Source organism: Phacochoerus africanus, chromosome 4, assembly GCF_016906955.1.
Source record: "Phacochoerus africanus isolate WHEZ1 chromosome 4, ROS_Pafr_v1, whole genome shotgun sequence".
Classification (NCBI taxonomy): domain Eukaryota; kingdom Metazoa; phylum Chordata; class Mammalia; order Artiodactyla; family Suidae; genus Phacochoerus; species Phacochoerus africanus.
The window spans coordinates 133816478-133829780 of NC_062547.1; the positions used below are offsets into that span (position 1 = coordinate 133816478).

Sequence of the window (13303 nt, forward strand, 5' to 3'; positions counted from 1 at the left end):
GCTGGCACCAAGATGTGGACTTATGGTCTTCAAGTTGTGAAAAGTAAATTTCTACTGTTTGTAAGCCACTCAGTTTGTGGTACTTTGCTATAGCAGCATGAATGGACTAAGACAGGCTCTATGAGGTGATCTTGGCAATCAGGCAATCATGCTTGGAATCTTACTTAGCTCCATTGACAAATATGTCAATCTCTTTATAAGTGTTCTAAATCCAAACAAAACATGGAGCACTGCAGAAGAGCAGGGAATACAAGGTAGGATTACACAAGTAGCAAAGAGAAAGAGATGATTGTTGCAATTATAATTTGTAAGCCTAAAATGAAAAAGATTCTAGAGTGTCACACTATGCCTACCACGTGTCATACTATGCCTACCACGTGTCATACTATCCCAGAACAATGAACTGGGTAGGAAGAAAATATGTACAGATACATGAGCAAAAGAAGTCCTCCAAACTTAAAATTATGACCCATGATGCTTCCATGGAAATTCTGCTTTCTACATGTCCCTTTGGGAAGAGGTGGGTTGCCCCACTTCTATGCAGGTAATACATGGAGAAAAAGAACAGCAATAGATAATCCCGTGCTTGGGAATGTGAAAAGCACCATAGGCAACAAGAAAGAAAAAAAATTATGATTTAGTCTACTAAGAAACACGGGATCTAGTTAAAAGAAGATGCTGGCATATCCAACACCAATACAACCAAAGGAGAAATCAATAAGAACTATAATTTCAGGAGTTCCCGTCGTGGCGCAGTGGTTAACGAATCCGACTAGGAACCACGAGGTTGCGGGTTCAGTCCCTGCCCTTGCTCAGTGGGTGAACGATCCGGCGTTGACGTGAGCTGTGGTGTAGGTTGCAGATGTGGCTTGGATCCTGCGTTGCCGTGGCTCTGGCATAGGCTGGAAGCTACAGCTCTGATTCAACCCCTAGCCTGGGAACCTCCATATGCAGCGGGAGCAGCCCAAAGAAATAGCAAAAAGACCGAAAAAAAAAAAAAAAAAAAACAACTATAATTTCATAGCTGAAATACATAAACACCAAGATTTTTAAAAACCTTTGAAGAATGTCCAGATTCATACTTGGATCAATAATGTTTCTATAAAAATGGCCCAGCATAAATACTGTCTGATAATCTAGAGATTCATTTCAAGTTAAATAAAGGCATACTTGGAACCTGATCTTGGTGAAACCAGTATCCTTCCTCTCTACTCATGTTTCTCTTTGCACTGTACAATGTTTTGTTTCTTCTATTGGTCTGGCTTAGTTCTACCATTTAACATTACATATATAACAATATTCAAAATTCAGTTCACTACATATAAAAAATGTTCACCAGTGGTAGGCTATTTAAAACAGAGTAATCAACTTTACATAAAAAGTAGACATTTAAGAAATTCTTAAGTTGTTCGTTTTGTTTTCTGTTATTTTCAGGCACAGCATAATTATATAAGCACACTGAATGTAAGTGTGTGTAACATCCTATGGGACCAATGAGAAGTAAACTCTATGAAAAGGGAGTGTGGGGTAAGGCTTCTCCAGAGTTCATGGATGAATGGAGCCTTCGGAGCTGAGAAGGACCTTGTCAGGAGGACATGGTAGGAGGTGATTCTCGATAAAAAGAGCAAACAGCAAGTTCAGATTCAAGCTCAGAATCATCAGCGGACAGAATTAGATTAGGTAAAGAAGCCTATAAGAACTTTCCAGGGAGAGGGGAGGACCAAAGGAGGAACAACAAAATAATGGGGCCGGAAGGCTAAAAGGGGACACGGGGCCAAATGAGGAAGGGATTTAGATATCATAAAATCTCAATACTTTAAATATTTCTGAACTATATTTCTAACCTATGTAATTTATTTATAAATTAATACATGTACTACCAGCAAAAGTATTCTGTGTTCATTATGAAATATACACAAAAATTCACAGAAACTTAAGGACAACAGTACATATAAACTCTGTTTTCTTACCATGTCCTATAGAGTGTTTTACAAATTATATTTTAAGACACTTGGGCTAAACTACTGACTTTACTAACAACTAAAAGTAAGAAAGTCTTCGAGTTAATAATTTCAAAACCAATCTTCAGTTTCTGGCAGCCATCTCCTGCCATCATTAAATTGGCTTCCAGTCATTTATATATAGTAAAGCAATTCATTTAGTGACTTTCATATACATTTTCCAACCACTTCTTACAAGGTTAAACAAAGAAATTACTTTGTTTAAAGTGAGGCATTGTGAGTACAGGCTATAAGAAAATTGAGAAGGGCATAGTTGGCTGATTGATTGTTTTAACTTCAGGTCTGCTTCATTTTGCTTTTCCTATCTTTATTCTCCCTTTGTCTGACTCTTTAGCTTACTTTCTTCAGTTACCTTAGTATACATATTTGAGTAAATACTTTTATATCCAGGAATAAATAATAAAATTATTTAGTTAGCAATAGAAACTAAAACATTTTTGAGTATTTTCAATCCCAACAGGAATAGAAACTGCTGACATCAGTGCATGTTTTTAAGAGCACCACTGAGCAAAGCCATACACACACACACTCTTTCACATAACGTTTCCACAAGTCTATAGGTTATATATCAAAAAAGAAAGATTACACAACTTGCCCAAAGTTACACAAGAACCTAAACAAGCTGATACAAAAAAAGAGGCACTCTGTTTTCCTTGACAGGCAACATGCTCGAGGATATGGTTCACATTTTCAAGGTATGTACAGAGTCTGACGGCAGAGACAGACATTTGAATAAACAATTATAATGTGTAATGAATAGTCACAGGTATATACATGGAATATTACAGGAATGCAGAGATAGGTACACAACCCTCTCAAGATAAAAAATCATGGAGTCCTGCCATGAGATGATGTAAACTAATTAAATTAAAATTCTGAAGTAAAATCCCTAGTCACACCAGCCACATTTTAAGTGCTCAATAGACATGTGTGGCTAGTTAGTATCAATTTGGAAACTGCAGATACAAAATATTTCCACCACTGCAGAAAGTTCTTTTTAAGAACTGTTTTAGACTATATGCTAGATCCTTATATGCTAAAACACTGGAATTTCTGATAGATAGGTCATGAAAAGATTTAACAATTTAAAAGCACTTAAATGCATGAAATAAATGGCCAAGAAAAAAAAAAGATGACGTTGAAACAAGTTATTCTCGTACCAAAGTTTTGCATGAGCAAAGGTACATTTTTGATACAAAGCAATTACATTTTTTGAAGTGCTGAACTATAGAACCAAATTCCAATTTTATTCAAGTTGTATTGTTTACGGATAAGGGGAGTAAATAATTTTTCACCCAAATCTGAGAGGCTGAAATAATTACTAATAACTATGGTGGAACAACAGGTGTTAACAAGCCTGATTTGGGAAGCCAAGACCCACAGTCACACTATTTATGAACTCTATCTTATTAGAAAATACCTTAGTATTAAGAGTTTGCATGAGTTAGGAGGTCAGCTATTTCCAGTGACAACTTGAAGCATGCCCTTCAAAAAAAAAAAAAAAAGCTAAGTTTCTTTAAATCCACTCCAGCCACCTCAAAGGATCAAGCAAATATCACTCCTCTGTAGGTATAAAGTATTAAAAAAAAGTTATTTAGACCATTCTCCAGTTCTAATTCTATGGGATACATAGACAGAAATCCAATTTTACAGCATACAGAGATACAAATTTGGCTACCTATTCCTCTTCTACAATCAAGTAAGTTAATAATGTGAGACAGTAATGTTTCATTTAAATACTTGTATGACATCAGAGTGCACAAGTTATTACAAAAGTGATTGTGTTTGGCCAAGGCGGAGGCACTCTCTGAAAGGCTATCTTAATATACATATTTGCCTGAAAATTGCACTTGGATTAAAAGTAACTAATATATTTCACACTACTGCATTCATATGGGCCATTCAAGTATGGTCTTGAAGCTCTTAAATTTAGGATTTAGCAGCATTAATGTCATAAATCTGATTAAATAATTTAAAAAGTAAAAAAAAAAATTTAGGAGTTTGCTTTGTGGCTCAGTGGTTAAAGAATCTGACTAGTATCTACGAGGACATAGGTTCAATCCATGGCCTCACTCAGTGGGTTAAAGATCCGGTGTTGCTGTGAACCATGGTGTAGGTCACAGATGTGACTTGGATCCTGCGTTGCTGTGGCTGTGGCATAAGCTGGCAGCTGTAGCATCAATTCAACCCCTAGCCTGGGAACCTCCATATGCCTCGGGTGTGGCCCTAAAATAGGAAAAAAAAAAAAAAATTAAAAGCTGTAACACTGTCAAAAGATGACTTTAAGACTGACAGAAGTAAAATGAATGGACTAGTTGGTGGCAGAGGATAGGGGAAAATGTAATGAGAAGGGATAGGAGTAGAAACATCAGAGAGAAGAGAAAAATTATCTTAAAATCAAATCAACAAAATGATTAAGCAGGTATCTTTAAATGTAAAGACAAAATATCACTTTTCAATTAAAAAATTTTTTCCAAAGCTCTTAAAATTAAAAAAAATCACTTTTATAGTAAAAGTTGACGAGGGGAGGATGGAAAATGCTATTACAACATTTTTAGAAAAAACAGTAGTGAACATTAGGCCAATGTGACATGGGGAAATTGAGAGGAAGGCACAAACATTTGGGAGGAAGAATCTATAGATATCATTAACTGATTAGTTCTTGAGTATGCACACATGTTCCAAGTATGTCAGCAAGCATCACATAAGACAGGCTGACCCAATATTACCATCTTCAACTGGAAAACACTAAGAGTTCAGACGAAAGAGCCCAATCATAAAGTAAGTGAAGGAAAGACTCAAGGACAGATGGCTCATCTAAATACTGTTTTGACTTGGCTTAATTACTCATCCTATTTACTGAATATTGCTCCTAATCACCTTTATCCTATTTCTAAATATCAAATACACCCTCCTCAAAGATAGAAGTTCTGAAATTACTGAGAATATTTGAAGACATCTGAATTTCTTGCCAGCTCTGAGTGCAATACCCAAAGGAGTTTCAAAAGTGTACTCCTGTTATAGACATGGTCTTTTTAACATTTAAAGGTTTTTTCCCCCATATTAAGATTGTGGTTCTCATCTTTATATAAAGTAATGTATATGGCAAAACTCTGAATATATTTCATAAGAGAAATCATTTTTTCCCCAATTGTTCTAAGCATTCACTTAGAAAATAACTTTGAAACACACGTAAAATCTTTAATGTTCACAAAATCTTCATGTGCAGGTTTGGAATAATAATAATTAAGATAAAGAAGACAACAGTAATACAATATTCTGTATAATTTAAAGAGTTTCTGACCTTAGGCAAACTACCAAGAAAAGTTGATGATGGTCTGCAAATGAAAAAAGTAATGTATAATTTTCCACTGCAATCTAAAGAAATGATTCTTCCTCATCTACCTCTCTGAACTGCTTACAGAAGAAAAAAAATAAAGGTCTTTATAGCAGTCATAAAACCAATTACTTACTGCCAGCTTTCACAAATACTAATTAAGACTTTTGCTACTAGAACTTACACCCATCATTTTCTATTTTAAAACTCAAGTGGAAGGAATACTCCCAAATTCATTCTATTGAGCCACCATTATGCTGATACCAACATTAGACAGACACCACAAAAGAAGAAAATTATAGGCAAGTGTCTTTGATGAGTACAGATGTAAAAGTCCTCTATAAAATATCAGCAAATCAAATTCAACAAAACATATAAAGGATCATATACCGTGATCAAGTTGGATTCATTCCAGTGTTTCAAGGAGCGTTCAACACAGGCAAATTAACACACATTAACAAAAAGAGACAAATATGACACGATGATCTCAACTGACCCAGAAAAAGCATTTGACAAAATTCACAATTCATTCATTTAAAAAACCCACCAAAGTGGGTATAGAGGGAACATATCTCAACACAAGAAAGTCATTTACTGACAAACTCAAAGCCAACAAACATCATACTCTATGGTGAAAGGCTGAAAGCCTTTCCACTAAATTCAGGAGCAAGACAAGGATGCCCACTCAACACTTCTGTTCAACTTATTACTGGATGTCTTAGCCACAGCAAGAAAAAGAAATAAAGGGTATTCAAATCAGAAGAGAAGAGGTAAAGGCTCATTACTGGCAGATGATATGACACATAATATAAAGAACCCTAGGGAGAAGTTCCCAATGTGGATCAGTGGGTTACAAACCTGATACAGCATCCATGAAGATGTGGGTTTGATCCCTGGCCTCACTCAGTGGGTTAAGCATCTGGCATTGCCATGAGCTGTGGTATATGTTGCAGATGTGGCTCAGATCCTGCACTGGTGTGGCTGTGGGCAGAAGATGCAGTTCTGATTCAACTCCTAGCCTGGGAACTTCCATATGCTGCAGATGTGGCTTTTTTTTTTTTTTTTTGTCTTTTTGCTATTTCTTGGGCCACTCCCGCAGCATATGGAGGTTCCCAGGCTAGGGGTTGAATCCGAGCTGTAGCCACCGGCCTACGCCAGAGCCACAGCAATGCGGGATCCGAGCCACGTCTGCAACCTACACCACAGCTCATGGCAATGCCGGATCGTTAACCCACTGAGCAAGGCCAGGGACTGAACCCGCAACTTCATGGTTCTTAGTCGGGTTCGTTAACTGCTGCGCCACGACGGGAACTCCTTTTTTTTTTTTTTTTTTCTTAAGAAACCTAAAAGATCCATACAAAAACTATTAGAACTAAATGAATTCAGTAAGGTAGCAAGATACAAGAAGATTAATATCCAGGAAAATGTTGTATTTCTTTACACTAATAATAAAATATCAGAAAGAAAAAGTAAGTAAAAGTTCTGTTTAAAATTGTGTCAGGAGGAGTTCCCGTCGTGGCGCAGTGGTTAACGAATCCGACTAGGAACCATGAGGTTGCGGGTTCGGTCCCTGCCCTTGCTCAGTGGGTTAACGATCCGGCGTTGCCATGAGCTGTGGTGTAGGTTGCAGACGCGGCTCGGATCCCTCGTTGCTATGGCTCTGGCGTAGGCCAGTGGCTGCGGCTCCGATTCGACCCCTAGCCTGGGAACCTCCATATGCTGCAGGGGCGGCCCAAGAAATAGCAAAAAGACAAAAATTTAAAAAAATAAAATAAAATAAAATAAAATAGTGTCAGGAGTTTTCCTGTGGTGCAGCAGATTAAAGAACCAGCATTACTGCAGTGGCTCGGGTTGCTGCTGTGGCTCAGGTTCAATCCTTACCCTGGGAACTTCCACATGTGGTAGACACAGTCCAAAAAAAAAAAAAGATTGCATCAAAAAATATGAAGTACCTAGAAATAAACTTAACCAAGGAGGTAAATGACCTATACACTGAAAACTATAAAACACTAATAAAGGAAACCGAAGATGATACAAAGAAATGGAAAGATATTCAATGCTACTGGATGGGAATAACGAACAATGTTAAAATGGTCATATTGCCCAAAGCAATTCATAGATTTAATGCAATCCCTATCAAAACACCTAAGACATTTTTCACAAAACTAGACCAAATAAACTTAAAATTTATGTGGAACCACAAATGATCCAGAATGTCAAAGCAATCCTGAGGAAAAAGAACAAAGCTAGAGGTGTAACCTTTCCAAAGCTGTAGTAATCAAAACAGCATGGTACTGGCATAAAAACAGATATATAGATGAATTAACAGAATTGAGAACCCCAAAATTAACCCATGCACCTATAGTCAATTAATCTATGAAAAAGGAGGCAAGAACATACAAAGGAGAAAAGACAGTCTCCTTTACAAGTAGTGCTCGGAAATAAGTTAAATTAGAACACTCCCTCACATCATACATAAAAATGAACTCAAAATATATTAAAGACCTGATTAAACATACCATAAAACTTCTAGACAAGAACACAGGCAGAACATTCTCTAACATAATCACAGCAATATTCTGTTAGATCTCCCTAGGCAAAAAGAATAAAAGCAAAAAAACACAAATAGATCCTAATCAAACTTAAAAGCTTTTGCAAAACAAAAGGAAGCAATCAACAAAACAAAAAGACAGTTGTGACTGCCACGGGGTTAATTTCAAATATACAGAAACAACTCATACAACTCAATTATCAAAAACAAAAATGAAACAAAAAATCCAATCAAAAAATGGGCAAAAGATATAAATAGACATTTCTCCAAAAAGGAGATACAGATGGTCAAGGGGCACATGAAAAGATGCTTAAACATCCCAATTATTAGAGAAATTCAAATCAAAACCACAATGGCATAGCACCTCACACCGGTCAGAATGGCTACTATCAAAAAGTATACAAATAATAAATGCCAGAGAGGGTATAAAGAAAACAGAACCCCATATGCTGTTAGTGGTAATATAAATTGATACAGCCACTATGGAGAATGGTATGGAGGTTCCATAAAAAACTAAAAATATAATGACCATATATGATCCAGCAATCCCACTTCTGTGCATATATCTAGAAAAGACAAAAACTCTAACTTGAAAAGATACATGCACCCTAATGTCCAAAGCAGTACTATTTACAATAGCCCAGACACAGAAACAACCCCTGGGCCCATAAACAAATGGCATAAGATGTGGTATGTAAGCAACTAGAAAAAGAACAACAAACAAAACCTAAAGTTAGTAGAAGGAAAGAAACCATAAAGATCAGAGACTAATGGAACTAAAAGCTGGTTCTTTGAGAAGATAAACAAAATTGACAAACCCTAAGCTAGATCCATCAAGAAAAGAAGTAGAGGTCTCAAATCATTAAAATTAGAAATGAAAAAGGAGAAATTACAACTGACAACACAGAAATACCACGGATCTTAAGAGAGTACTATAAGCAACTAAACGTCATTAAAATGGACAACCTAGAAGAAACACACAAATTCTTAAGAGTTACAACCTTCCAAGCCCGAACAAGGAAGAAATAGAAAATATGAGTAGACAAATCACGAGCTTTGAAACTGTGATTTAAAAACTTTCAAGGAGTTCCCGTCGTGGCACAGCGGTTAACAAATCCAACTAGGAACCATGAGGTTGAGGGTTCAGTCCCTGGCCTTGCTCAGTGGGTTAATGATCCAGCATTGCCGTGAGCTGTGGTGTAGGTCGCAGACGCGGCTCGGATCCTGGGTTGCTCTGGTTCTGGCGTAGGCTGGCAGCTACAGCTGCGATTCAACCCCTAGCCTGGGAACCTCCATATGCTGATATGCCGCAGGAGCGGCCCAAGAAATGGCAAAAAGACAAAAAATAAATAAATAAATAATAAAAACTTTCAAAAAAAAAAAATCCAGGACCATATGGAATCAAGTGTGAATTCTATCAAAACTTCAGAAAAGAGTTAACACCCATTCTTTCGAAACTCTTCCAAAAAAATGCAGAGGAAGGAACAGTCTCAAGTTCATTCTATGAGGCCACCATCACCCTGATACCAAAACCAAGGACACCACAAAAAAAAAAAAGAAAAGAAAAAAAAAAGAAAATTACAAGCCAATATCACTGATGAACACAGATGCAAAAATCCTCAACAAAATACTAGCAAACCAAATTCAACAATACATTAAAAAGATCATACATCATGGGTAAGTGGGATTTATCCCAGGGATACAAAGATTCCTCAATATATATAAAACAAACAATGTGATACACCACATTAACAAACTGAAGAATAAAAACCATTTGATCATCTCAGTAGATGCAGAAAAAGCTTTTGACAAAATTTAACACCCATTTCTGATAAAAACTCCACAGAAAGTGGGTACAGAGGGAAACTATCTCAACATAATAAAGACTATATATGACAAACCCAGAGCTAACATTCTCAATGGTGAAAAGCGGAAAGCATTTCCACTGAGATCAGGAACAAGACAAGGATGTCCACTTCAACAATTTTATTCAACACAGTTTTGGAAGTCCCAGCCAATCAGAGCAATCAAAGAAAAAGAAATAAAAAGAAATCCAGATTAAAAACCGTCACTGACTGCAGATGACATGATACTATACAAAGAAAATCCTAAAGATAGTACCAGAAAACTAGACCTAACCAATGAATTTGGTAAAGTTGCAGGATACAAAATTAATACACAGAAATCTCTTGCATTCCTATATACTAACAATAAAAAATCAGAAAGAGAAATTAAGGAAACAATCCCAATTATATCACATCAAAGAGAATAACCTAGGAATAAACCTACATAAAGAGGCAAAAGACCTGAACTCTGAAAAGTAGAAAACATTGATGAAGGAAATTGAAGATGACACAACAGAGATGCCATGTTCTTGGATTGGAAGAATCAATACTGTCAAAATGACTATACCACCCAAGGCAATCTACAGATTCAATGCAATGCCAATCAAACAAAAAGTAGTATTTTTCACAGAACTGAAGCAAAGAATTTTAAAATCTGTAAGAAAACCCAAAAGACCCTGAATAGCCAAAGCATCTTGAGAAAAAAAAGGCGGCTGGAGGAATTTGGCTCCCTGACTTCAGATTTTACTACAGAGGTGCACTCATCAAAACAATATGCTACTGGCACAAAAAAAGAAATATAGATCAACAGAACAGGATAGAAAGCCCAGAAATAAACCCATGCACCTATGGTCAATTAATATACATGAAAGAAGGCAAGAATGTACATGGAGAAGAGAGAGCCTCTTCAATAAGTGTTGCTGGGAAAACTGGCCAGCTATGCGTAAAAGAATGAAATTAGGGAGTTCCTATCATGGCTCAGTGGAAACAAAACAAATCTGACTAGCATCCATTAGGACGCAGGTTCAATCCCTGGCCTCACTCAGTGGGTTAAGGATCCGGCGTTGCTGTGAGCTGTGATGCAGGTTGCAAACGTGGCTCAGTCTGGTGTTTTTGTGGCTGTGGTATAGGCCAGCAGCTACAGCTCTAATTCAACCCATAGCCTGGGAACTTCCATATGCCATGGGTGCGGCCCTAAGAAACAAAGACCAAAAAAAAAAAAAAGAAAAAGAATGAAATTAGAACATTCTCTTACACCATGCACAAAGAAATTCAAAGTGGATTAAAAACCTAAATGTAAGGTCAGATACTATAAAATTCTTAGAGTAAAACATAGGCAGAACAGTCTTTGACACAAATTGCAGCAGTACCTTTCTGGATCCACCTCCCAGAGCAATGAAAACGGTAACAAAAATAAACAAATGGGACCTAATTAAACTTAAAAGCGTTTGCACAGCAGAGGAACCATTAACAAAATGAAAAGACAACAAAGTGGGAGAAAATCTCCGCAAACGCATTGACCAATAAGGGATTAATTTCCAAAAATACACAGATATCTCATACAGCTTTACACAAAAAAATAACCCAATCAAAAAATGGTCAGAAGATCTAAAGAGATATTTCTCCAAAGCCTAAACAGATAGCCATAAAACACATGAAAGGATGCTTAACATCACTAATTATTAGAGAAATGCAAATCCAAACTACAATGATGTATCACCTCACACCAGTCAGAACAGCCATCACCAAAAAGTCTATAAACAGTAAATGCTGGAGAGGAGGTCCCTTAGTGGTTCAGTGGTTAATGAACCCAACCAGGATCCATGAGGATGTGGGTTCGATCCCTGGCCTCGCTCAGTTGATTAAGGATCCAGTGTTACTGTGAGCTGTGGTACAGATTGCAGACATGTCTCAGATCCTTATTGCTGTGGCTGTGGTGTAGGCCAGCAGCTACACCTCCAATTTGACCCCTAGCCTGAGAATCTCCCTATGTTGTGGGTGCAGCCCTAAAAACAAAAATAAATAAATAAATAAATAAATGCTGGAGAGGATATGGAGGAAAAGGAAATCTCCCTCACTGCTGGTGGAAATGTAGTAATCACTGTGGACTGCAGTGTGAAGATTCCTTAAAAACCTAAATATAGAAATACCATATGATCTAGCAATTCCACTCCTGAACATATACCCAGGGAAAACCAGAATTCAAAAAGATACATGCACCCCAATGTTCACTGCTGTATTATTTACAATACCCAGGACATGGAACCAACCTAAATGTTCATCAACAGAGAACTGGACAAAGAAGATACAGTACATATATGCAATGGAATATTACCCAGCCATAAAAATGAGTGAAATAATGGCATTTGCAGCAATAATCACCCTAGTGATTATCATACTAAGTGAAGTAAGACAGAGAAAGATGAATATCATGTATCACTAATATGTGGAATCTAATCAAAACTATACAAAAAAAATTATTCACAGAGCTGTTATGGCTGAGCAGGTTAAGAAACTGACATAGTGTACATGAGGATGCAGGTTTGATCCCTGGCCTTGCTCAGTGGGTTAAGGATCCAGTGTTGCCGCAAGTTGCTATGTAGGCCTGCAGCTCCATCTCCAATTTGGGACCCCTAGCCCAGGAACTTCCATATGCAGCCATAAAAAAAGGGAAGAAAAAAAAAAAAACTTATTCACAAACACAGACTCAACTTATAGTTACCACAGGGGAAATGTGTGAGGGAGGGATGGATTGGGAGGTTGGGTTGGGATTGACATATACACACTACTATATACAAAACTGACTGGTAACAGAATTTACTACATAGCTTAGAGATATGTATTTAAGGCTCTGTGATAGCCTTTATGGGGAAAGAATCTGAAAAAGAATGGATATCTATATAAAAGTATGGCTGATTCACTCTGTTGTACACCTGAATCTAACGTTCTAAGTCACCTATACCCCAATAAAATTTGTTTAAAAAATGTGGTATGTATACACACACACACACAACACACACACACACACACACACGCACACACAATGGAGTATAACTCAGCCATAAAAAGGAATGAAATATTGCCGTTTTCAGCAACATGGGTGGACCTACAGAACATTATACTAAGTGAATTTAGTCAGATAGAAAAAGAAAAATATGTATCACTTAGATGTGGAATCTAAAAATAAAGCAAATGAAATCTATACGTAAAACACAAAGACTCATAGGCATAGAAAACACACTTAAGCTTACCAAAGGGGCAGGGGGAGGGACAAATTATGAGTAACAGATAAACTTATTATATCTAAAATAGATAAGTAACAAGGATTTACTGTATAGTACAGGGAATTATAGTCAGTATCTTGTAATAACCTATAATGGAATATAATTTGAAAAAGAATAACTGAATCACTTTGTTGTGCACCTGAAACCAACACAGTATAAAAAATAAAAGATTTTTTGCTACATAGCAACCTTAACAAGATCAACTATCAATATGTAGGAATTTGGCCAGATATATTGGTTTCATTTAAAAGGTAACTAAAACGTAT

The 13303-nt window shown here is 36.8% G+C and overlaps 1 protein-coding gene across 8 annotated transcripts in view; it reads right to left on the reverse strand.

Moving 5' to 3' along the window:
• RAPGEF6 (Rap guanine nucleotide exchange factor 6) overlaps positions 1-13303 on the reverse strand; it is a 226774-nt gene that overhangs the window by 118863 nt on the left and 94608 nt on the right. The window contains exon 2 of one of the 8 annotated variants that reach the window (XM_047778564.1): positions 3442-3506. The exons of the other annotated variants lie outside the window; for them this stretch is intronic. Coding sequence (XP_047634520.1) covers positions 3442-3462 — 21 coding nt within the window. The 5' untranslated portion in view covers positions 3463-3506. The remainder of the gene's footprint in view (positions 1-3441; positions 3507-13303) is intronic. 8 annotated transcript variants of the gene reach the window in all.